This window comes from Orcinus orca, chromosome 20 (assembly GCF_937001465.1).
Source record: "Orcinus orca chromosome 20, mOrcOrc1.1, whole genome shotgun sequence".
Taxonomy (NCBI): Eukaryota; Metazoa; Chordata; class Mammalia; order Artiodactyla; family Delphinidae; genus Orcinus; species Orcinus orca.
This window is the reverse complement of record NC_064578.1, coordinates 17,878,364-17,905,026: the sequence shown is the minus strand read 5'-3', so window position 1 is coordinate 17,905,026 and position 26,663 is coordinate 17,878,364. Positions and strand designations below refer to the sequence as shown.

The 26,663-nt window shown below is 48.2% G+C and overlaps 1 protein-coding gene across 1 annotated transcript in view; it reads left to right on the top strand.

Moving 5' to 3' along the window:
• The first annotated feature begins 6,124 nt into the window (after positions 1-6,124).
• Positions 6,125-26,663, top strand: part of CDH1 (cadherin 1) — a 78,700-nt gene continuing 58,161 nt past the window's right edge. The window contains exons 1-2 of the mRNA XM_004273200.3: positions 6,125-6,302; positions 7,204-7,318. Coding sequence (XP_004273248.1) covers positions 6,249-6,302; positions 7,204-7,318 — 169 coding nt within the window. The 5' untranslated portion in view covers positions 6,125-6,248. The remainder of the gene's footprint in view (positions 6,303-7,203; positions 7,319-26,663) is intronic.

Below are 26,663 nucleotides of genomic sequence, written 5' to 3'. Positions count from 1 at the left end.
CTCTCATTTCAAATGGCACCTGGAAATAAAAGACTGTCCTGATCTCAGCAGTATAGCATGGAGATGAAGAGGCTTTGAACCCATCAAATTCCAGCTCTGTCACTTAATATGTCACCTTGGGCAAAATCTCTTTACCTCTCGAGCCTCTGCTTCTAGATCTGTAAAATGGATGTAGTGAGGGCTTCCCTGGTGGCGCAGTGGTTGAGAGTCTGCCTGCCGATGCAGGGGACGCGGGTTCGTGCCCCGGTCTGGGAGGATCCCACGTGCTGCGGAGTGGCTGGGCCCGTGAGCCATGGCCGCTGGGCCTGCGCGTCCGGAGCCTGTGCTCCGCGGGGGGAGAGGCCACAGCAGTGAGAGGCCCGCGTACCGCAAAAAAAAAAAAAAAAAAAAAAAAATGGATGTAGTGAGAGCACCCAAAGTGCTGTACAAAGACCGATACTGCTTAGAGTATCGTGAGCTCAAATAAATGGTAGCTATCACTTTTATCACACACTGTATTGTAATTACTGGTATTTAGCGCGATGCCTGGTCCTAGTTAGCATTCAGTAAATACTTAATAAATAAGTGGATGAATGTTTACCTGTCTGCATCCCTCACTACCGTATGAGCTTCTTAAGGGCAGGAATCATATTTTGTTTATTTCTGTGTCCCCATTGTTGAGCAGAGTACCTGGCACATGGGGGTGCTTAATAAATGTTTGTTGTTTCCCTGATGAGATAATGGATCTGGACAGCCATCAGCCATGATTCTAAAACCACAATGTGAAAGGTTGATGGAGAACTTGATACTGGAAAGATCAGCTGACACCAACTGAATCTTAGTATTCTAAAAGTGAGTCAGCCAGGCAATTTCTTGCTTCCTGATATGATGCTATAGGAAGTACTCAGTACCAGTTATGAAATATTTTTGCGTAAAAAAAATTGAATTTGAATCAAATCAAACCTCTAGATCTAGTTTACATGACATATGGGAGAGAGGGACATGGTAAGTGACACCATGAGGATGCATGTGATCAATATACAAAATGCAAGATATCCAACAGGACAAATGACCGGGTATCTTAAAAAATAAATGCCCCTTAAAAACAAACAAACTCTGTAAATCTGGAATTATATCAAAACAGAAACAAACAAAAGGGATCTGTTCATTTTCTTGATTGTGCTGATGGCTTCACAGTATTTGCATATGCCAAAACATCAAACTGTGTACTTAAACATGTGCAGTCAATTATACTTCAGAAAAGCTGGACAAGGGTCTTCCTTGGCGGTCCAGTGGAAGACACTACAATTCCACCACAGGGGACACAGAGTCCATCCCTGCTTGGGGAACTAAGATTCTGCACGCTGCGCAGCACAGCCAAAAAGTAAAAAAAAAAAAAAAAAAAAAAGCCGGACAAAAAAGGATGGGGAGACTTTTACAAATATAAAGAGACTCAAGGGACATATAGCCCAATGCAAAATGTGACTCGTGCTTGAATCCTGATACAAACAAATTGTTAAAAGGACATTTTTTAGCCATTAGATAATATTGAGGAATTGTGAATTTTATTAGGCGTTATTACTTAATTGGATGATGGTCATGTTCTCAGAGATGCAGACTGACATATTTACAGGGGAAATTACGTTATCTGGGATTTGCTTTAAAATGGTCTGCAAAAATAAAAATGCAAGTGTACATATGTATTGGAATGCCCAAAATGGAACGCTAATACCACCAAATGCCAGCGAGGATGTGGAGCAACAGGAACTCTCATTCACTGCTAGTGGGAATGCAAAATGGTGCAGCCACTTCGGAAGCCAGTTTGGCAATTTCTTACAAAACTCAACGTATACTTACCATACAATCAGCAACCATGCTCCTTGGTATTTACCCAAAGGAGTTGAAAACTTACATCCACACAAAAAACTGCACATGGATGTTTATAGCAGCTTTATTCATAATTGCCAAAACTTGGAAGCAACCAAGATGTCCTTCAGTAGGTGAATGGATAAATAAATTGTGGTACATCCTGACAATGGAATATTATTCAACGCTAAGAAGAAATGAGCTATCAAGTCATGAAAAGACATGGAACAACCTTCAGTGCATATCACTAAGTAAAAGAAGCCAATCTGAAAGTCTACATACCTGCAAAAGGCATACCAAAAGTTTTGCCTTTTCCAAAATGTCATGTAATGTGATTCCAACTACATGACATTCTGGAAAAGGCAAAACTTGGGAGACAGTAAAAAGATCAGTGGTTGACAGGAGTTTGGGGGGAGGGAGGGATGAATAGGCAGGCAGGGCACAGTGGATTTTAGGGCAGTGAAAAGACTCTGTATGGTACTACAATGGCGGATTCACATCATTATGCATTTGTCCAAACCCATAGAACATATGACACCCAGAGTGAACCATAATGTCAGCTATGGACTTTGGGTGATTATGATGTGTCAGTGTAGGTTCATCAGTTGTAACAAATGTACTGCTCTAGCGGGGGATGTTGATGGGGGTGGCTATGTATGTGTTGGGGAGAGGGTATTTAGGAAATCTCTGTACCTCCTACTCAAATTTGCTGCGAACCTAAAACTACTTTTTAAAAAATAGTCTTAGTTGTTTTTTTTTTTAAACTCAGGGATGAAAATATGAAACAAGATTTGGTATAACGTTCACATGTTACAAAATTATACAAATTGCAAAAAATAATTGTTGGCACTAGATGATAGATACACGGTGTTTCATTATAACTATTCATGGTGTGCATTATACTATTTTTCCTTGTGTTTGAAATAAAAATGTTTGTTGCAGACGTGAGTGGCTGAGCTGCAAAGGGCGGTACCCCTATCAGTTACCACATTTTAACAGGAGGCTGAAGTGGGATATCCAGTTCCCTCCCCGGCGTGCTGGCAGGCAGCCCGGCCCAGCAGAGGTGTCAGGAGCCCCCAGGAGCAGCTAGAATGGAGCCTCCTCTCCCCACACAATGGGGAGTCTGATCTGGCTGCAATCCCCAGCAATTCCACTTTCCCTGGGATTCCTCCCCAGCCGGCTAGGGGGTTGGGCTCCTCTTGGCTGAGGCTGGGGTAGAGGTGCCCCTCCCAGTCTGAGTGCCTTTATTATACCACCCCTTTGCCAGAAGATGAAAGGAGCAGGACCGCCTGGGGAGTTAATCTTTAGCCTCCAAGCTGACCAGTTGCCAGGACACCCAGGAAATGAAAGTCGTCAGAGACACACCCTGCAGGCAATAAGGAAATCTGGTGTTGGTCATGCCAATGACGGAAGCCCGGTTAGCACCAGCGGTAGTAGGGTCTGTCATCCACCTAGAATGGTACCCGCAAGGCCTCGGTCAACATTTCTTTCCCTGGTTAATGCCTGAAATTCTACCATTAACACTGGACTGGCCCTCAGAGAGAACTCAACTTCCAAGATTTTGATTTTTCTTTCCCCGAGTTGAGAAGTTAATGAAAGCAATGGACCTTACCACCTGCACCAACAGGTTTGCTAACAATCTCAGGAGTTTCACGACCACTCACGCCATGAAGCCCATCCGTAGACACCAGGATAAGAACCCTGGGCGGAGTTTACTGGTTCCAAAGATTTCCTTCCTTTGAAATAATTATACCCCAGAGCTCTCTTTAAAATGCAAATGACCTTGGGAAGGTCTCAAAGACTAAACAGCCCCCATGAAAGAGTTTTTCCAAGCAGAGGCCAGAGATAGCCTAAGAGACTTTAACTGCAGGGCTGGGAAAAGGAGAGCCTGGGGGTGGGGAGGCTCCATGGGGGCTCACAGTTTTGCCTGGAACTGGAAGGGGAAGGTATTGAGCCTAGAGTGCTAATAGCTAACTTCACGGAGCGCTTATACGAACCTTGTGAATTAAGTGCTGCCAACATCTTCATTTTATGGATGAGGAAACTGAGACTGGACATGCTACCCAGATAGTGGCAGAGCAGGAATTTTAACCCTCCATCAGCCTGAGATCAGGCAGCAGAGGCTCACCTTCACCTGCTCATTTGATCCTCACAATGAGGTATCCTTTTTTGATGGAAGAGGAAATTGAGGCAGTTCACTGAGAGCCACACAATGAATGCCCTGTCTCCACAGGAAACCCCTGCGCATCCTCCGTTCACCCTGGCTCACCCTGGACCGCTGAGGGCAGGCAGCCCTTCCTGGCCCGCTCCCTGGAGCTTGGAGAAGGGCTTGCCGAGAAGTCTGAAGCGAGCTCAGGCCTGACCTGTCCTCACTGCCCCTAACTGTTTTCTAAGGTGCTCTTTATTGAATTATCAGAGTGTAATGGAGGAGTCGATGAGAGCTGCCATGGAGTTACAAGGCCAGGGCTTTGTGGGAGGAGGAAAGCAAAGCCCTAAAGTCTCCCTGGGCTGAGTGATGGTATAAAACATGAATTTTTACATAACTGAGGGGAAAAAAAATAAACGGACAAGCCGCCCCATGGGGGAAACGCCTCTTTCTGTATTTCCATTTTCTTGCTTAATGCACTGTCCTGCAGGAGCCTCAGTGGGAAAGGAAATACTGGAGCCTTTTCCCTCAAAGTCTCCTGGTGGGTTGAGGCAGAGAGAGCGCCAAGATGCAGAGATCCAAATGGCCTGGGTGTGTGCTCAGAAACCCATTAAAATGGAGGGGACAGGTTGGGGGGTGGTGGCTGGACTGACCTGAAACAGTGTCTTGGTTCAAGACAGTGCCTCTCCTCTGGGGTTGAGAAAGTAGCCTCAATGGGCTCAGATTCACTTTTAGCTCGGGGTGAAATATTGTAAACATGGTCTTCCCCATGAGCAAGGGGGAAAGGGGGTGGTCCGTTCCAAAGAACAACCTCCACACCCAACACTTACTGAGCAGTTGCTACCAGGCAACAAGCACTCTGCTTAGTGATTTTCTTATATTAGCTCCTAAGGACCCATTTATACAGATGAAAATACTGACTTGCCCAAAGTTGCACAGCTAGTGAGTGGCTGACTCCACACACTGTAGTGCTTTTGTTTGTTTGTTTGTTTTTGTATTTTTCCAGCTTTATTGTGATACAATTGACATATAACATTGTGTAAGTTTAAGGTGTACAAAATGTTGATTTGATACACTTACATATATTGCAAAATGATTACTACCATAGTAACTAACACTTACCTAACACATACCTAACTCATAGCTAACACCCCCATCATATCACATAATTACCATTTCTTTTTACACGTACTGTAGTTCTGATCATGATTCAAGGGTAAAGGGAAAGATGGTGTCCATTGCATGGGACATAGAAAGAGTTATTTGCAAATGAAAGGTTTGGGTGATCTCTAATGGATCTCTTCCAGTCAACATTAAAGGACAGATTGAAAACTGCAGCTCCAGCTGGCGATTTTGTGGGACCACATGAGGTGAAGTTAATAGAATAGGGGCTCTGGAATCAGAGGGAGGTGGGTTCCAGTCCTCTATCACTTCCTACTGGCTTCAAATTCTTTATGCCTCAGTTGTCTGGCTATCAAATGGGAATAAAAACACAGCTCTTGTGTTGTTTTGAGATGAGATTAAATGAGATGGTTAATGTCATGCTTAGCACAGAGCCCGGCACAGTAACTTTTAATGCCCAGCACCTATTGTTAACTATTATTATCCCTCACCTCTGTATCGAGCTTTTGTGGTGCAGCAAACATTTGTCTTATTAATTGTATGACAACTTCACAACAACACAGGGAGGCTCGGTGATTATTATTCCCATTTGGAAGGTGGAGAAACTGAAGCTTTGAAGGGCGGGGGGGGGGGGGGGGGCGGGGGGGGGCGGGGTCCCGCCCAGTGAATTGATTTGCAGATTCACGAACTGATGGAGATCTGAAGTTAAAAAGACAGAAGTAGTTAAAGAGTAAAATCCTTTCTGGTCCCAGGTGTTAGTGAGCCACCGCGAGGCTGGTATTCAAACCTGATAGTAATAGGAATCATGGAGCCCTATCCGCTGCTCTGACTCTACAATCCGGTCACCGGGTCGGCATGAGGCTGGGGGGCGGGAGCGGGGGCGGAGCGTCCGCCCAAGCCAGCGGAGGAAGCCCGAGGCCTTTCCGCGCCGGTCATTGGCTGCGGCCGGGCAGGTGCATCCTCAGCCAATCAGCGGTGCCGGAGGCGGGGCCGTCGAGGCTCACCTGGCTCCCGCGGCACTGCCCAGCTCAGTGGCGTCCGGAACCCTAAAGCACCTGTGAATTCGCGGAAGTTCTGCCAGACTCGAGCCCGGCCCAGCTCGGCCGGACCATACTCGACCCCCGCCCGGCCCGCCATGGGCCCTCCGTGCCGCAGCCTCTCTGCGCTCCTGCTGCTGCTGCTGCTGCAGGTACGTTGGGTCCCCTGACTTTGCAGGAGACGCCTTCCGGACCCACCAACCGCACCCCGGCCCCCAGCCCCTTCCTCTCTTTCGTCGTCCCTTTCTCTCTCCTGTCATCCCCAGTCCCTCTTCTTCCAAGAAAGTTTGGGTACAAAGGGCCTGAATGGCCTGGAAACTGCGCCGCGCTCTGGATTCCACGGAGAAGGGAGCGGGAGCGGGTGAGGGTGAAGGGCGAGCGCGGCTTTGCCTACTGCCTCCCGCAAATGCCTGAGGTGGGGGGGGCACGCCTCACTGCAGCCTCCGGGGAGTCGGGTGGGCTAAGGGCGGGCAGCGGAGGGCATGGAGTAGGGTGGGCGTCGGGGTATGGGATAGGGGAGCCCTGGTGCAAGTCCGGGGGGAGCCGGGAGTAGTGGGAACGACCTCTGAGGTAAGGCAAGGGGAACCAATAGATAAAGAAGGCACCTGCCCTGTAAAGAAAGGGTGGTAAATAGGTATGGGGACGTCCCCGGGACAAGAAAGTAGGGTCAAAAGGGGTTGGAACGCCCCTCGGTCTGAGGAACTGGGCTTAAGAGTGGGAGCTCTCCCGGTATAGGGAAAGTGGAATTTGGAAGCGTAAAGATGCCTCCAATGAAATTAAAAAGGAGACTGGAAGGAAGGGGGTGCTAGGTCTGGAGAAGGTGACCCAGCAGCCGCCTCTCCTGGGAAGTCCTGGGGGCTTGGCGGCCACAGGTTTCCGAATGAAAGAGTTTGGCGTGGCTGCCTGCCCGGGGGGATGGGGATGGGCATGGGGGTGGGCCACTCCCACAGTCCTGGCGCCGGGAGCAAGGGAGGGGAGGCACTGTTGGTTTCGGTGTGGGCGGGAGGGGACCCTCTCAAGTCACCCGGGTTCCATATCTTTCTCCTACCCCAGGTCTCATCGTGGCTCTGCCAGGAGCCGGAGCCCTGCAATCCCGGCTTTGGCGCCGAGAGCTACACGTTCACCGTGCCCCGGCTGCACTTGGAGAGAGGCCGAGTCCTGGGCAGAGGTGAGGGCGCGCCGCAGTTGTCCCTGAGCGGGGTGGGGTGGGATTGGGAAGGGTCCGAGAAATTGCGCTCCCACACCCCTGGGCTGGACTGGGCGAGCCCCTTCTTCCGTGGCTCAGGTGACACCCTTTGTAATTTACACAGATACAGGGATCTAAACTTTTGCCAAGATAGAGCAGTTGGGGTTGAGGGGGCTATCTTGTATGGTTGACTTAGTTATGGGGGGCACTTATTAGAGGCCTTCAGTGTGTCTCATATTGTCCTGACCACTTTATATATATAATTTTTTCAGGGCTACTTATTTTTTTACTTTTTAAAAGTTTTGGTTGCATTGGGTCTTCATTGCTACATGAGGGCTCTTCTCTAGTTGTGGCGAGTGGGGGCTACTCTTTGTTGCCATGCGCGGGCATCTCATTGTGCTGGCTTCTTTTGTTGCAGAGTAGGGGCTCTAGGTGCGTGGGCTTCAGTAGTTGTGGCTCGTGGGCTCTAGAGCGCAGGCTCAGTAGCTGTGGTGCACTGGCTTAGTTGCTCCGCGGCCTGTGGGATCTTCCTGGAACAGGGCTCGAACCCATGCCCCCTGCATTGGCAGGTGGATTCTTAGCCACTGCACCACCAGGGAAGCCCATCCTGACCACTTTGAGACAGTCTATCATTTCATGCTACAAAAACCTGATGTGTGGGAAGAGGGTGGGGGTGGGTGGTAATTCCCGTGGTACAGATGAGCAAATGTGAGGCTCAGGAGGGTGGAGCCCACTTGCCCCAGGTTCAGCAGAGCAAGAATCTGAGCTAGGACCTGAATCCTAGGCCCCATTCTGCAACATCTCTGGGATGACTGAGGAGCCCTCTCTTAGTCACCAGACTGTGGCTTTTGCTCATAGAGATGAAAACATTTTGATACAGGTACCATACCCCCAAGGAATAATGGGGTGTGTGTGTTTGTGTGTGTGTGTGTGTGTGTGTGTGTGTTGTGTGTGTTGTGTGTGTTTCAAAAACCTGGTAGCTCTGACTCAGGGAATGAAAACGGACACAGTGTGCCTCTGGGTCTTATCACTGTGATAATCAGGATTCTAGAGTTTGCTTTGTTTCACTTCACTATTGCCCAGGAGTGAGAGCAAGGGAATGTTGGTTTCTCTTCTGGTTTCACTGATTCCCAGGCGCTTATTTCCTACCAAAGGACTTTCTCTTCCCTCTTGATTTAGTTGATAGGGCAAGTATCATAACAATAAAAGAAACACTTTTTGAAATGAGAAATCACCCACAATTCCCCTAAGGCAATTCACTGTTTATTCTTCCAGTCTTTGGCCATGTGGAAAATCTACAGCAATCATGCTGTTGTCTGAAATTTTTTTTGAACTTTGAAAGTTGTTCCAACAGTAGGAGACTTTTTTTTTTAAACAGCTTGATTGATTAAACATATTTGCTTTTCTGAGTCACGTCTGTGTTGTGTGGAGCTTTCTATTGGGTCAGAAAGGAAGTGTTGTCTGCCTGGTTTTGCAGTGGGTCCACCATTACTCGGCCAGTCTCTGCTTGATGTTCTGCCCGGCCCTATGCTGGGCCCCTGGGAGTGATTGAGGAGATATAGGGCTACTTCATCCCTGCCCCTGGTATTTCACACTCCAGCAGGTTGCTAAGAAATGTCCCAGGACCCGCTTAGAGAACATTGTGGGACATGGGCACTTAGGTGGCAGAGTGTGGGTGCCCTGGGGTGTTCTGATGGGTATCAGTGGGCAGTGAAGACTGGCTTCTGGGATGAGGCAAAGTTGACTGAACCTTGAATTCGGGGCAAGGGTTAGAAATGGTGTGTGCATCTGTGTATGAGGTGTTGCAACACAGGTGTTGGTCACTTTGTTTTCCTTCACCAAGACATCTTTGTAGCACCAAGGGTGGGTTAGTCTAGTTTTTATTCCCACCACCACCACCACCAAGCTTTCGTATCTGACCAGTAATAACATTATTACATGTTAACAATAACATAAATATTATTATTAATAGCCCCACCTATTGGCTTTTGAACCAGTCTCTGGGACAAGCGCTTTACCTATTTTACCTCATTGAACTGTGTGACGGGGGTGGGGGGGGGTGGGGGGGGGTGGGGTGGGTACCATTGTTATTTCTGTTTTGAGATGAGGAGACGGAAGCATAAGGCAATTTCTTGACCTGCTCAGGGAGCCACAGCCGGTCTTTCTCCCATTCTTCACGCTTCTCAATAATCTCGAAAAAAAAAGACAGAGGGTATTTGGGGAATTTGTGTCCATCGTGAAATAGGCATCATCCTCCCTATGTACCCTGGAGAGCAGAGGTGTTGATAGGGCGGGACCCCGAGGGGGCTGGTGGTTATGGAGGTGGGCCAGACCTGGTGGGAAGTGGAAGGGACCTATAGCTGGTAGTGTTGGTGGGAGAAGTATCCTCTGGAAGCTGCTTGTGTGGCTGGTTCCAGTTCCCTTTATGTCCACGTACCCAGCCCCAATCAACAGATTTCCTGACATGTAATTTTTTTGGCCTTTTTGGACGATGGGGTCTCCTACCACTCCAATGTGGAATCAGATGAAAGTGCCCTTCTGGTAAAATCACACATGCGATCTCAGGGAACTGGCTTTGTGATTGAAAAAGGCAGCCAGGATTTAGGGAGGTGACCTCATTCTCTTTGGACAGTCCAGGAAGATGGAGGCATGCAACATTAGTACCAGGTTTAAACATTGGCCCTGTGGGGAATTTGCTGCATGGGAGTCTGAGAACAAGGAGCCTATTGCGTTATGTCCACAGGTGGCTGAAGAGTGTCACAAATAGGGTTTTGATTAAACTTAGGGGATCTTGGGGTGGTTTTCTGGGGGCTTTCCTGTGCCCTGTGAGATGGCCAACCTCACAGTCTCACTCAGCTTTGTGTTCCTTTGATTTCTCTCTACGTTTTAGAATGGAGAACGTACATACAAACGACACCAAAACCACAACTGTAAACTGGTTCTTTAGAGTTTCTGATTATTTTCCTTTTTTTTTTTTTTTTTTAAAAGCACAAACTGGTTTGAAAAACCCAGGCTGTTAGACAGTTTCCAATCTCAGGATAATACTTGTGCACTCAGCTTTCAGTTGATTGAGGGGTGGGAAAAAAAGCAGGCAGGCTTTCAAACGGATGGTTTCCTTGCTTTGCTTCCTCCTCCACCTGACCTTGGGCAAACAGGGCTTATATTTTGGGTTTGAGCTCTGATTGCTTGATGGATTGACCTTGCTCACAGGCATCCAGCTGTAAGGATTAAATACACCCATTTCCTCCTCCTTCTAAAAGATGTACTGAAAGGTGATGGAAACGGTATGCAGGCCCCCTCATTAAACTAGGCTTTATCTATCTATCTATCTATTTATTTATTTATGGCTGCATTGGGTCTTCGTTGCTGCATGCAGGCTTTCTCTAGTTGCGGTGAGCGGGGGCTACTCTTCCTTGCGGTGCGGGGACTTCTCATTGCGGTGGCTTCTCTTGTTGCAGAGCACGGGCTCTAGGCGCGCGGGCTTCAGTAGTTGCGGCACGTGGGCTCAGTAGTTGTGGCACGCGGGCTCTAGAGTGCAGGCTCAGTAGTTGTGGCACACGGGCTTAGTTGCTCCGCGGCATGTGGGATCCTCCCCGACCAGGGATCGAACCTGTGTCCCCTGCATTGGCAGGTGGATTCTCAACAACTGTACCACCAAGGAAGTCCCTAAACTAGGCTTTAAAAAACAAATACAGAAGCCTGCTTTGGGGTCACCTTACGTCATAGGATCCCTACTCCCTCATCCCTCCAACTCCTAAACATCACTTCCCTGTTACTCACATCTGTGTCAATGGTTGGTGCAAATCTCCCTGGGGAAGGAGACTAATGAGTCATTCTCCTGCCCTTGCCTTTGTGTCTCACAAGGAGTGGCAGAAAGTCCTGAGCCCTGCAAAGCCATCTAAGGAAGGCTGGCACCTGCTGCTTCTGTACGGGGCCTCTAGCCTATCCTCTCAGCCAGGTGTTTATGGAAATCCCTGTTTGCTTTCTGGGGCTTTTTATTGGGTGAGCCTTTTCCTCCGAAATGCTCCTTCTAAGCCTTCCAAGTGCAGCCCCAGATAAGCCGGATGCTGAAGCAATCAGCTCTCACATCTCCCAGAAGCTGCCCATACCCAGAAATCCCTAAGAGACACCCATCACAACCCAGACTTTCTGGGTTTCCACTCTGCCTCAACCCCCATCTTCTTTCAGGGCTGTAGGCTTTCAAGGAAGGGAATGGGCTAGGGCTGGTCAGGATAGTTCCATGAGTATGAAAGACCAGGTATGAATTTCAGCTACTAGCTGTGTGACCTTGGGTAAATCACTTTGCTTCTATGAGCCTGTTTCCCATCTGTAAAATTGGGGGGTGGGGTGGGCAATAATACTTACAGGTTTGTTGTGAGGATTAAATATGCATATTTGTTTATTCGTTTAGATTCTCTTGTCAACACACGTGGGTGCCTATTGAGTGTCAGCACTGGGCTGGACCCTGGGATTACAGTAATGAATAAAGCCGAGTGGGCTGAACATAAAGTGAGTGAGAAGGATGTTAAGGAAACAGGAAGGAGTCATTCAATGGTGGCTCATATTTCTTAGGGAAAGAGTAGGCACTCGTATTATTTTCAACAAATGAATGAATGAATGAATATTTACTACCTCATACCTTGGCTTATTTTCTTCCTCTCAAACTGTGGCCTTGGGCCAGCGCTCAACGTTGATTGTAATTGGCAGGGAGAGCTGCGTCTGTTAGAACTTTCTAAGATGCTTGTGAAGGCTGCATGCCCAGCCAGTGGCTCTTGAAGCCAGACCATAGTGATAAGTGTGTCCCAGGGATACAGTGTACTTAGTGCTTCCCTCTGGAAGCCACGGAGGGCAGAGCGGGGAGACCTCAAACCCGATTCTGGAAATGGAAGGGCAGTTAGACACATTAAAGTGTTTTTTTTTGTCTTTGGTCCATTAAAAAAAAATTGTGGTGGTGTCTCTCTCTCTCCCCTCCCTCTCCCCTCCCTCTCCCCTCCCTCTCCCCTCCCTCTCCCCTCCCTCTCCCCTCCCTCTCCCCTCCCTCTCCCCTCCCTCTCCCCTCCCTCTCCCCTCCCTCTCCCCTCGCCTTTTCTCTCTTACTATTGTAAGTTTTCCTTTTATATACTTCAGCTTTTGCTTGTTACTGTTGGGAGCGTTTTAAGCCCCCTCTTTCTGCATTTTTCCTCTTCCCTTTCCTTCCTGTATCTACCTCAGTTCTCCACTCCTCCCCCACCTCCCAAGGCCCAAGAACATTTAGAAGGTTCTTGAGTCAGACTGCCTAGATTGAAATCCAGGTAATGCCCCTTGCCAGCTGAGGGACATTGGCCAATTACTTTCTAAGCCTTAGATTCCCCTTCTGTAAAATGGGCATAATAGTACCCATGTCACAGTGTATATTAAGTGCCCAATGAATATTACATATTAAAGCCCCTGGAGTATTTGGTGCCTTCTGTTTGAGACTCTCCCTTGTTTTACCTTTGGTTCAAACGTTTCCCTGTGCTCTCTCCCACCCGGCAAACCAGCCAAACCAGTTTCCTCACTCTCCCTGTTTCTGTGTTAAAGCAAACACTGCTCTGCAAACAGCAAACAGTGACTAGACCAAAGTGCCCTTTGCTAGGAAAGGAAACGCTGCGGTGTTTTCTTGCTTGCCACTGTGCAGTGTGCTTGGGAAGGGCTGGAGTGGGGTTGTCTGTGGACCTGCCCATGAATATTGTTCAGAATTGGGGTGGGAGGAGTGGGCAAGGTACAACTGGGTCCGGGTGGGGGGGTGCAGGAAATCAGGGTGACCTTGAACCTGGCAGCTTTTGCTTGGTTTTTAAACATATTTCATAATACACATGGCTTAAGGGTGTCTGTCTTTTCCCCATTGCCAAAAAACGCTCTGCCCCAGCCTCTGAGACCATGGTTTACCCACATGGCTAAGCATCACATCACCTGGAGCACTTCAAAAACCTGAAAATTCACTGAGCTGCAGTCTCTGAAGGTGGGGTTCTGACATGGCATTTTTAAAAGCTCCCCAGGAGTCCGCTGCCACCTGATTCATCGCCCTGGACAACTCCAGTGGCGAGATCAGGAATGTTTGATGAATAAATACCCAGTGCCGGCCAGGGTGTGGGCATCTGGTTGCCCATCCTGAGGCCAAGGATCCAAGGGCACCCTTGATCGGGGAAGGATACGGCTGGTCGACCTGCCGTGCCGGTGAAGGAGAGCTCTGCGGGCGCAAATTAGAGCAGACGGGGTGGAGATGGGGGGTGCCCAGAGAAGCAGCCAGTGCTGGGGGCCCTCAGGGAGATTCCAGGAATTCTCTGATGCGCCCCCTCCCTCAGTGGCTAATTCCAATATACTGGAGAATGTCACTGGGGTAGGAAGATATTCAGAGGATGTTTTCTGAGCGAGGGGTGCTCAGTTTTACCCCCTGGATCTTGGTGAATGAGAGGACATCCTTTGCTGGGAATAGAGGAGAAAGTAGGAGCAAGTTGGGGAAGGAAAATTTATTCTTGGTTAGGAAAGTGTTAAGTTTGAAGGACCCAGAAGTGGCATCATCTTGAGGGTATTTGGGAATCTCAGGGCTGGAGCTTGGGAGAACAGCAGGCACCAGTTTCAGTAGGAATTTGTATAGGACAGTGGTCTTTTTTCCTTAGTCTTGTGTCAATAGATGCAGAGGTTTTCCAGGGACCCCACACTGGAGGAGAACATAATGGAAGGGCTATGCTGAGAGTATTTATTTGGAGGCGGCCAACAAATAAAAATACAAGTATTTGTTTCTAACCAGTGTCAGGAGTGGGGCCTGCAAAAGTGGGTCCTCACAGACCTGACAGCTTGGTTAAGCCTCACGGCGGCCCAAGACGGAAACTGTCATTATCTCCTAGAGACTCAGAAGTTGGACAACTTGTCTGAGGTCACCCAGCCAGGTAGTGGCAGAGCTGGACTTCTGTCTTCTAAAACCCGTGCCCTTTCCCACGCCCTCGACTGCCTCGTTGCCAAACTGCATCTCCAGTGAAACTAATTCACCTTTCTAAGGCGAGTTCCTCCCGCCCTTTGGAAAAGAGGTCTTTACACCTTTTGCATCTTGCTACTTTTAATTGTGTTGCTAGAATTCAGGCTTTTTTTTTTTTGCCTCTGAAGCACCTCTTTTGTCTTTCGCCTCTGAGCCATTTTCAGCCTCTGTCCCTTTTGACTTTCACTTCCTAAAAATGCTAGGTGAACTGCACTTCTTTTACTTTCTTCTTTTCGACTTTCTGAGTCTCTGAAAATGCAATTATACTGGCATTCATGGTGGGTTGGGAGGGAACCTGTCCTAAACAAACTCATGTTCCAAGTGGAACCAACTCAAGGTGTGGGCACCAGGCAGAGGTCTGGCTGTGGATCTGTCCACACTGGGAATAGACGGAGTGTGCCCAGATCCCTGTGAGCTCAGATGTTACTGCTGGGAACTTCTGGGGTCTGCCTGAAGAGTTGAACCTGTTCCCATGAGGAAAATCATAAATGGTGGCCAGCACAGGACCCCGTGGGATAACTGGCCAAGGTCTAGATAATAATTAGTGGGCTTTGTAATTAGAAGAGCTTGTAACAATCCAACAGCCTTTCAGATTTATGATACTCGGGCAGGTTGAAGGCTAAGAAGAACACCTGTTTGTGTGGTTTGGTACTCAGACTCCCAGGAGAGTTCCCCAAAGACGTTTTTGAGTGTCTTCACCTCGATGTTGCAACAGCCTCCTTTCTGGTCTTCTTGCTTCCTCTGCCCCTCTACCAACAGTCTTTTCTCCACTCAGCAGTCAGTGATGGTTTTTAAAATTTAAGTTAGAAAGCATCACACCTACTCAAAATCCGCCAGTGGTTTCCCATTTCACACAGAATGAAAGCCAATGTTTTCTATGACTTACAAGCCTTCCATGATCTGCTTCCCCTCCCACCTCCACCCCTTACCTCTTGTCCTGACTGTACTTAGAACACACCAGGCACATTTCTACCTCAGGGCCTTTGCACTGGCTATTACCTCTGTCAATAACAGTTTCCCCCTGCTACCTGTATGGCTCACTCCTTTATGTCTTAACTTCTCTGCTCAAGTGTCACCCTCTCAATGAGGTCTTTCTTGAACACCCTATTTGAGGCAGTAACCCTTTCCCCCTTCTTTGCTTTGTTTTCCTCTGTAGCTCTTTTCACCATCTAACATGTATTTCACCTGTCTATTGTCTTTCTCCTCCCACTAGAACAAAAGCTCCAAGAGGGGCACTTCCCTGGTGGTCCAGTGGTTAAGACTCCATGCTCCCATTGCAGGGGGCCCAGGTTCGATCCCTGGTCAGGGAACTAGATCCCTCATGCTGCAACTAATATCCCACGTGCCGCAACTAAGACCCAACACAGCCACATAAATAAATAAATATTAAAAACAAAAAACAAACAACAAAAAAACTCCAGGAGGCCAGGGGCTTTTGTCTTGTTGAGTTCACCGGCTGTATTGCACCTGGAACTGTTCCTGGCCCATTGTAGGTGTCAGTAACTATTTGTTGAATGAAGGAATGAGGTTTCAGAGTGTATATATAGGTCCGTACATATCTTTTGCTTTTAGAAGCTATTCCACTGTGCCTTTTTCCAAAAAATAAAATGAGATCTAATTGACACATAACATAGTAGTTTCAGGTGTTGTCGTGCTTTCTGTTTTAAAGAAAAGAGGGAACTTTCTCAGTACCAGCCACAGAAAGGACACAAGGAGAAGGGGATGTTCTCAGGGCATGTGTCTCCACTTGGCACTCCCCAGTTTCTCTGAGCCCTGCACACTGCTGGTGTAACCTTACCTCATTGTCTTGTCACAAAACAGCTTGCAGTCTAGAGTGTAAAGGTCAGATGAGCCATTTCTGCCCCACACTTCTTGGTGTAAGGAAGCACCAGATCAAAATCTAAACAGAGATCTGAGCCGCCAGGGCCATCTGTTTGGTTTCCTATTGTCTGGTGACACCTTCCTTGAGCAAGGCTTCCAGATACACCCAACACCTTTCTCCTGGGTATCGGCAGCATCCTTCAGGCCCATTAATTGTTCAAGACCCAGTTTCCATTCTTCCAGTTTTTGGCAATGCGCAGGAACCTGAAGGGAGCTTGTAAAGAGATGCAAAAAACTCAACGACAATGATCTACGGCTAACTCAATCATCTCACGGCCAAGACAAAAATCTCACAGCTCCGAAATTCATCTGATCAATAAATATTCACTGAGCGAGTATTATAGGGTAGTATCTTATAAATCTTTATGTAAGATGCATCACTTCGCCTTCAGCAATATAATGCCTAATGGGCAGAGTTGCCAGATTGAACATCAAAAATATAGGATGCTTTATTTGCCTTCAAATGGTTTGTATCAATCATTGCTCAAATTAAAGTGGCCACCATCTGCAAATGGAAAAAAAAAAAATACAGGATGCCCAGTTACATTTGAATTTCAGGTAAACAATGACTGATTTTTTAGTATCAGTATGTCCCATGCAATATTTGAGACATACTAAAAAAATTGTTTCATCCTCTCTTCTTATCCTAAGCAACATTGTACAGATAGTACTAGTACGTACTATGTGTCCAGAACTCTTCCCAGATGCTGTCTCTCTCCCTTACACCTCACAAAACCACTGAGAATTGACAGACCCTGAGCAGCTGCGTGAGAGAGTGTAGTTCACTAGGACAGGAAGTGGGAGAGCCTGGCCGCGTGTTCAGTGGCTGTTGGACTCCAAAGTCTGTGCTCTTTACTGCAAGAAAAGCCAACTAACCAGATGGTCTGTGAGCAGCCAGCTGAAGGTGATGGATAGTTCCTGCTCTGAATGTCTCGGGGAGAGAAGTCCCTTGGGACGACGGAGGCATTTGTTTGTTCAAGGAATAAATTTGTTGGGCACCTATCTAGCACTGCACTAGGTGTTGAGGATGTAACAGGAAAAAGACAAAAGTCCCTGTCCTCTTGGACTTCCTTCCCTTCTAATTGGAGGAGATAGGAGGAGGCAATTGGATGGTGGTCTATGGAAGGGAAAGAAAACACTGCAGGAAGGGTGATAAGAATTATGTGTGTTGGGGTGGAGGGATTTGGGGGCTGGAGGGATTGGAGAGAGGTTGTCACTAAGGAGAATGACATTTGTGTAAAGACCTGAAGAAGTGAGATGCTCGATTGGTAATTAGGATTGGGCTGTTTCTTGAGAGAGCTGGACTTCCCACATTCTTTAAGTCCATATTGGTGCTATTTTAAAAAATTAATTAATTAAAAAAATTAATTTATGGCTGCGCTGGGTCTTCATAGCTGCGTGCAGACTTTCTCTAGTTGCGGCGAGCAGGAGCTACTCTTCATTGCTGTGCATGGGCTTCTTGTTGCTGTGGCTTCTCTTGTTGCAGAGCACGGACTCCAGGCACGTGGGCTTTACTAGTTGCAGCACGCGGGCTCAGTAGTTGTGGTGCGTGAGCCCTAGAGTGTGCTGGCTTCAGTAGTTGTGGTGTACGGGCTCAGTAGTTGTGGCATGTGGGCTCAGTAGTTGTGGCTCGCGGGCTTAGTTGCTCCTTGGCACGTGGGATTTTCTCACACCAGGGATTGAACCCGTGTCCCCTGCATTGGCGGATGGATTCTTAACCACTGGACCACCAGGGAAGTCCCTTGGTGCCATTTAAAGACAATACTCTGGGCAGGCATTTTTCTAGAATAATCCTGAGAGCTAATTGTTACCACATCTCCTTTAAAGGGTATTGGATTCAAACCAGGATCCAGTGTTCTTTCCAAGCTACCCCTCCCCTTGGCCTGTTACCCAAGAGGAGTATGGCTTTACGTCTAGTTTATGGCAGAGGGATGAGACTTCTCTGGCAGAATGTTTTTGGGGCGGCGGGGCGGAGGGGTTACATGTATACCAGTGTCCCAGGACCTGCTAGTTAGAATGAAGCCTGGTTTCAGTATGAGGATTTTCAGACAGCAAACTTCTTCCCCCACAAATTCTTCATCACAATTGTGTGGGAGTCTTTGAAAGGGAATGATTTGACCAACTTGTTTGTGGAAAAGTTGTGGCTTTTCCATAGAGAACGTCATCACTTGAGTCAGCTTGGGACAATAACCTGGGCCCTATTGACAGGTGGGGCGGGGCCCTGAATCACTGCCATCCTGGTGAGGTTATCAGTATCAGAGGTTGAATGACTCCGTGACATCACCCTCTCATGGTCACAGGTACTTTAGGTGCCTGCTCTTACTCATATCCCGGGAGATACTGGCCCTAGATCTTTGCACTCTTAACAAGAAGCCTGTGGTCTTGCAGGAATGACTGGGTTCAACACCTGCTTGGTTAGGGTCATGTGGTTGGTTTCATTCCCACCCCACCTCCTGGGCTAGTAATCATGACTAAACTCTCTGGAGAAATGAGAATTTGTGGGTGTACTTCCTGCACCTTTTGCCTTTTCAAGTCTGCATTTATAAAGGAATGCTCATCTATGCCTTGCAGATGGGTGTTTCAGAGCTCGTCAGAGTCTTTGATTTTGAAACTTCCATGTAAATTGTGCTGATTTTTCTTTGGACTTTGGAAATTTTAGTTATGATTTCTCTTTCTTTCTCTCTCTCTCTCTCTTTTGTTTTTTCCCCCTGCTAATCCTCTTGCCTGAGCCGTGGGAGTACTTAAGACTTTGGGAATTAAATACCTGGGAAGGCTGTTCAGCCTAGGAAACTGTACATCACTTACCAGGTGTGAGGTTTTACTCCTAGTTTCAACAGAGATTTGATGTCAAGGTTGTGGCTTTAATCTTCAGCATTTATTTCTCTTTTAACCTGTGAAATGAAGGAATCAGCCTCCCTAAGCCTCTGAGAGTGAAGATGAATTGGGGAGAGTGGTATGAGAAACAGGTTCGCCTGGGTTCAAATCCTGACTCAACTCTTGCCTTGAGTTACTTAACCTTTCTGTGCCTCAGTCCCCTCACTTGTAAAGGGGGGATAAAATTGTAGTTCCTACTTCACAGGGTTGCGATGAAAATTCAATGAGTTAACGGACATAAAGTGCTTTCAGTGCCTGGCACATATCAAACACTCTTTAAGTATTGAGTTTTTATTATTAGACGTTTCTGCTTTAGTCTTGTGTCAAGGGGTTAAAAAAAATGTGTAAATGCTAAAGAACGGAAGGAGCCAGAGAGAACTGAGGATTAGAAGGGCTGCATCCCCTTGTCACTTTGCTTCAAATGCAAATTGTTTGTCCACAGGTCAAGTGCTGCTGTCCAGGCAGGCAGACCATCACCAAGTGACTGCACTGATTGATAGTCACACCTACTTGGCTCAACTGTCCTATGAACTTGATTCTAGTATTACCTTCAGTTTACAGAGGGGGAAACTGAGACTCGGAGAGAGTTAGTGACTTGCCCAAGGCCACAAAGCTAGGAAATGGCAGGCAGGGATTTGAACCCTGTTCTGCTGACCCCAACGCTTATGCCGCCACCAGTGTACCTGTACCTGGCTGGTGCTTTTCTGTGAGCTCCAACTTCTCTCAGATCCCTTTCATAACCCATTGTTATTTTATATTTTTTTTCCCATTTTTTTTTTTTAACCCCACATATGTTTACTTATTTATTTTTGCCTGTGTTGGGTCTTCGTTTCTGTGCGAGGGCTTTCTCTAGTTGTGGCAAGCGGGGACCACTCTTCATCGCGGTGCGCGGGCCTCTCACTATGGCGGCCTCTCTTGTTGCGGAGCACAGGCTCCAGACGCGCAGGCTCAGTAGTTGTGGCTCACGGGCCTAGTTGCTCCGCGGCATGTGGGATCTTCCCAGACCAGGGCTCGAACCCGTGTCCCCTGCATTAGCAGGCAGATTCTCAACCACTGCGCCACCAGGGAAGCCCTCCCATATTTTTGAGTTAGGTATGTGTAGATTCTTATTGCTCCCTACCCCACCCCCTTTTTAACACACTGTTCTGCACTTATTTTCTTGGCTTGATATATCTTGGAGTTTTTGCTCATTTATAACTGCCGTATAGTGTTCTACTGTATAGTCAGTCCCCTCTTAATGGATACTGGATGTTTCTATTTTTTCACTGTTACAAGCAATGTCAAGAGCATTTTAGATGGTGTAAGCAGGAGGGCCTGTGATGTGGAGATCTCTGGCCTCTGGGATTTTTACCGATCACAGAGGACAGATTCCTCCCACAGCCAGTCCTGGGCATTGGAGAGGTGCGCTTGGTTTTCAGGGTTTCCTGATGATGCATGAAATAGCGTCAGCATTGGTATCAAATCACAGGCACCTTCTCTCACCAAAACTGATGTGTTTACTCTTTCAGGGGTCTTTGCCCAGCCTCCTGCTGTGCCCGTCAATAGTTCAGTAATTCTGTTCTTTCCCCATGCGCCAGCATCCTTAAGCCTCCCTGGGCTGGGAGTTGGCCTTTGAGGAAGCTGAGAACCAATTAATCTGCTTTTGAATACTTGCAAAGGGTCTCCTCCACGTGGTCCCATGGAGAACGGAGTAAAAGGAAACGGGGCAGAAATTGCAGCAGGAGGGACTAGGGTAAGACTTCTGAGGTTGGTTTGAAGCACAGGGAGTGCATTTTTGGAGACTGACAGCCCTTTCCTGATTCTGACACCAAAAGCACCTGTGGTCACACCGGGAGCATCTTGCCTGCTCCACCTCACTCCCTTGCTGCTGTAGCCCTGTTCCATGCAGGGAATTCCAAGGTCTCTGTAAACCCTCATAGGCCCTCCCCCTAGAGGAAGAGTTAGAATTGCTTAGCACTAAACTCACAGCGAAAGAATATGTTTTAAAAAATCCATATGTTTTAAAAACTCCATGCTTCATCATCTTTTGTTTGTTTTCTTAGATGAGAAAGAACAGCTAGAGTTGGATTCATTCATAAAATTCCATTCTTTGGGGGCAGAATTAGAAGAGGCTTTAAGAGTCATCTAGTTTCTTAGTTTATACATGAATTGGCCAGTTCAGCGAGGTTAGGTGGCTGGGCCAGAGTCACACAGCTGATAGGTGTCAGAATTAGAATAATAATAATATTGTGATTAAACAGGAACCATAATTTGATCACACCCATTTATTGAGTACTCAAGCTATTCAGGTAGGATCTCATTATTTAATCCCTGCACCAAACTGTGAGGTAGGTGCTATGACAGTTCCATCTTCAAATAATAAAACCAAAGCCTCTGGAGGTTATTGGCTGATCCAGGGTCATGGCTGGTGACAGTGACAGTGACAGTGGGATGGAAAAGCCGAGCCTCCCAGCCTCGCCTGCTTTTACCCCTCCCTGAGCTCAGCAGCTCCCTTTCTGAGAATATCTGCATTCTAGAGTCTTCACTTTGGCCTAGAAAGGAACCTCTGGATCTCCCACGCAGCCCCCTAAGTCCTTTACCAGTTTTAGCCCTTTGGGTAAAAAGCTTGGAGATCCTGCCTGCTCCTTTGGAAGCACAGACTAAAGGGGTGTTCCTGGACACTTTGGGCTCCGTTTAAAATCTGAACGGTGAACTGTGTCCAGAGACTAGCGTTTGCAAGCAACCATTTCAGAGCTTCGTAGGTTCTTTTGAATTTTTTTCTTTTCTAAAGTGCCACGGAAAGTTTCTTCCTTTTCACTTTGGGGCTGGGGCAGGGGCACGGGGCAGAGGGTAACCCAGTTAACTTGCAGGAATGCCACAGCTTGTTGACCTCCCTACCAAGCTGGATATGAGGGAAAGTATTTTGTTTTTAAGAAATGTCACGATGGTAGTAATGGATTTTTTTTTTTTTTAAAAGAGGGAGGAGTCTTGATCCGATGGAGATACACAGGGACATATTATTTACAGATGGAAAGATAAGGGGTCTGGGATGGGGGTGTAAATGTAATAAGACCACCGTGCGTCATGTTGTTGTTACGTGGGGCTCATCATACTATTTTCTCTACTTTGAGATATGTTTGAAATTCTCTGTTACAAAGCTTAAACAAATCGTTCAAGGAAAACCTGAATAATGATCTGTAAGTGAAAGTTCAAACACCCTCCCCTTCTCAGGTGGCCGACATGAGCGATTTGGCATGCATCCTCCCAGACATTTTTCTAAGGGTTTACAGAACGTGTGTGCCCATATTTGTGGGTTTTTGAAAAACTGGAGTTTTCCACAAATGGCAGTGTAATACGTAACCCATCTCCCGCCTCTCCTTTACAATATGCCCTGGAAAATTTTGCACGTTAGTCCATGGAGCTTTTCCCCCCTCATTCCCTCTAACCTCAGAAAGGTGTTTCTACTAGCACAGAAGCCAACCAGGTTCCCTCAGTACAGTGTTTGAGTGCCTACTGTGTCCTCTGTGTCAAGTCACGAGGTTTCTCCTGTCCCGAGGGGCTTGGAGACAGGCGAGGGGTGAGGGGTTTGGAAATGAGGGGAGGAGCATCGAAACGCTGGGATGCCAAGTTATCAGACAATGGGCGCATTCAGAACCCAGGTGGGGGAAGACCTGTGTGGGCTGGAGCAGCTGGCGGAGCTTCTGCAGGGGCAGCTGGGGAGCCGGGTCTGGGGGGTCTGGGGTGTTGGGCGGGGATGATATGCCAGAAGCCGAGATGGGTGGGGAGGGACCTCCCGTGCAGATTCTGGGAGCCAGAAATATGACAGAGGGGATGTTTGAACGGTGACGCAGGTAGCTGAGGTGAAACTGAGCTTCCCGCCCTGGAGGCTACCAGGAGAGTGGGGGGCTACGAGGAAACCCCTTCCCGCCACCAGGACCATGGCTATTCCAGCCTGGCCTTCTGAGGCTGACAGGGCCTACCGGGGCCATAGAAGGACTGTATAATGTGTCTGCTGCTGGCTGGCTGCTGGGGCCCTGCGGGCAGAGACTCAGGCAAGCTCGGAGAACCCGGGGAACAGGAGTGGCAGGTTCTTCTCCCTCTGTCTGCCCTGGGGCCACTGGACGGAGTCAGTCCCAGGCCCTGCTGGGGCCATCTGGAGTGGCTGTGGAGAACCAGAAATGAGCTGCCCCATCCATGTGGCCCTCGGGCCAGCGTGGTCCGGCCTGGTGCTTCAGACTTGAGGCCGCCCCACCTGGTTGTCCCTCAGCCACCCCACATGCTTATCCAAAATCCACTACTCCGTCCCCATCTCAGCAAATGGCACCACCTGTTCTTTGCCATTCATTTGTTCGTTTGTTCATTCATTCATTGAATAAATAATGATAGCTATTATGTACCAAGCACCGTTCCAGGACTGAGGATGCAGGAGGGAACCAGACACATACGGATCTCTTTCCATGTGGAGTTTGTATTCTAGTGTGTTGATGGGAACAGGCAAGAAACGTAAATACGTGAAACATTTAGGGTGTTGGGTGGCGACAAATATTTAGAACGACTCTGAGTGAGGAGTTGCTGGGAAGCAGTGGGGTGGCCTGAGAGGGCCTCACTGAAGGAGACATTTGAGCAAAGATCCAAGCGAAGTGAAGGATAAGGATGTATGTGGGTAAGGGTGTTCCAGACCCAGGGAGCAGCAGGCAGAGGCCTGAGGCAGAGTGGGAGAGCCAGGAGGCCGGTGTGCAAGGGATCCGGGGCAGGGGTAATGGAGGAGGGCAGGGGTAGGGGCAGGTGGTCAGTGCGGAGGGCCTTGTCTCTTCCCTTCAGTTCAGATCCACCCCCCACGTCCTGCCAGTTCTGTCTCTTCACCACACACCTCCTCCCACCCTCATTCCGGGCAGTGGAATACTCAGTGGGTAGTGGGGAAGATTAGGCTGGTGGTTAATAGCTTGGACCCTGCCCTCTGGCTGCTCAGGCTCTGTAGCTGAGCACAGAGGCCTGGGGCCTCTCCCGGGCTTCTCATCGACTTGGGCCAGTGTGGCCTTGCTCACGGATTCACATTTCTAATGGTGCTGTTGGTCCCTCCCTAGAGTACCTAGGCTCTCTCCCACCTCCACCAGGATACTTTCTTGTGCTCCCTGCCTGGCTGACTCCTCTCTCAAGCCCAGCTCAGTGGATGCTTCCTCCAAGAAGCCTTCCCTGATCTTCCGCTCCCAAGACCTGGGTCAGGACATTCCCCCTCCTCCCAATACCTTCTCAGGTTGGGATTCCCTCAGGTCTCCTTTCTTCCCACCCACCAGGCTGGATGCCCTGTGAAGTGTCCTCAGCATGGCACCTAGAAGGTAGTTGACTCTCAGTGAGTAGTTGTTCAAGGGACTCTTTGCTGTGGAGAATGAGGCTGCAGGGTCCCCGGGGATGGGGGTGACCTATCTATCTGTTGGGGACTTTGGGGTGTAGTGCATTATGATGTGGACGAGGAAGCCAGATTCCTAGATCTCTTATTTTTTCCATTGATTTTGCTCTTTCTCTTCTGAAAAACAAACCAAAAAACCCCACTTTCAGCTGAGCTTAGATGGCTACCCCTCTGGTCATCCCTTTAAACCATAATGGGAGCTTTAAAAATTTCATCCTCCCCCTCCCTCCATGGCTGTTTGCTTCCTAAAGAGAAATCAGTTGTAAACAGCAGCTTAATTTAAAGTGTTCAATTCCTGCTTTCTACGTTGAAGGGAAATTCGGGGGACAGCTGCTGCTTTTTTGAGTGCTTAGCGTCAGCCAGCCACTTGAGCCCCAAACTTAACTTTCCTGCCTCTTGAGCCTGCCCTGTGCGGGGCATTCAGCCTGGACCTTGGGAAGCTGAGACTACAGGTGAAAATCCCCACCCTCTGTGCAGAATGTCCATTCTAGAAGGCGGGACGGGGTGGGGGGGGACAACAAACAGAATAGAATGTTAGAAGGTGGTTGGTACACCCCTGGGAAAAAAGGCCGAGTAAGCAGGGTGGGCGGGAGAGGAGTCTTGGGGGTGGGCTTGCACCTGTAATCCTGCTGTGGCCACAACCTTTTGACTCCCAGGCCCATTTCCATTGCACAGCTGAGAGGTTGGGGTTTAGAGAGGGAATGATAGCATTACCTAGGGTGCCTGGGCAGTTGAGGAAATGGCTGGGAGGGTGAGGAAAACACGGAGGAGGGGAGAGGGAACTGCCTTGGAATGTGGGCACCCTGGCTCTGCCATTTGAAATGCTGATGAGTTAATTAGCAATTGTTTACAGGCTTTCAGCCCTAGAGTGTCAACTGTCTTTCTGGGAAACTGTTCTCAGTCTTTTAAAGAGCTTCAAAACCACCTGCGGGACTAATTAAAAATGCAGACTGCTGGGTCTCACCCCCTCAGAGATTCCAATTTATAAATCTGGGTTGGATACAGGACTCTGAATTTTTAAATAAGCCCTACTCTGCTTGAACTGGGGGGTCACAGGATTGCACTTCAGACCTGGGCTAGAGTCAGGCTCACCCACAAGACTTAAAAGAACAGACTTTGCGGGTCCTTCCCTCCAGAGATGAAGAAGTCTAAGGGGACATGGGGGATTTTTCCCCTGAAACACACTCCCCAAATGATACTTGGTGGTGGTGGTGAGGGGGGTCTATAAACCCACCCAAAGCTATAGACAAGATGAGGGTGTGTGTGAGCATTTTCTGGCCTAGAGTCAACAGCTTTCATCATATTTTGAGGCATTCAGGTTTCCCCCAAAGAGGAGGAAATCCTTGAAAGAGGATTTTTCTGTCTTGTCTCTGTGCAGAAGAATCAGTCTGAAGTCGGAACCCGTTCCAAGTCCATTGAGGCAGGAGTGAAGGGAAATTAATTTTGAGGGCTGCAAACTCCCCGTGTGTTCTTGGAGAAGCAAACATGTCTTGGAGAAGCAGGATGTCTGACAAACAGCAAAAACTGGTGGAGGAAGAATTCCAGTGTATTTGGAGAGGAGAGCTTGGATGGCCAAGGGGCTCGTTCTCCCTCCCTCCCTCCCTCCCTCCCTCCCTCCCTCCCTCCCTCACTATCGTGTATCCATCCGACCATCCACCCATTATTCATTCTTCCATTCGGATAGTCACTGAGCATCTGCTGTATCCACGATCTCAGGGATCTCAGCGATCCAGGCTGCCAGAGCAGGCAGGGCAGCCTGGATAGTTCAAGCTGGTGGATGACTTGACAAGTTAACTTGGTTTTGGACCGAGGTGTCACTTAACGAGTCTGCAAACACAGTTCCCTAATTTATGAGTCGCCCAGCCCAATATTAAAATGCCTCGCCAAGCCCTGCTGCTGTCCTGGCGAAGCCAGCGTGAAACTCAAGTGGAGCAGAAAACAGATCCAACACGGAAATATGGCAGCTGCAGTTTCAGGTTTAGGTCGGGCCAAAAAGGAATTTTAGGGACTTTCCTTGCTGTGGACAGGGAGTAAGGTTGCTTTTCTCTTTTTGGGGGGGTGGGTGGGTGTGGTTTATGATTAATCATGTGGAGTTTGATAACAGATTCAGTGACTATGTAACGCATTTCAGATATTTGAAACTAAATGCACTCCTGAAATTTTAGAGAGGGCAATTAATCATGAACCTGAGG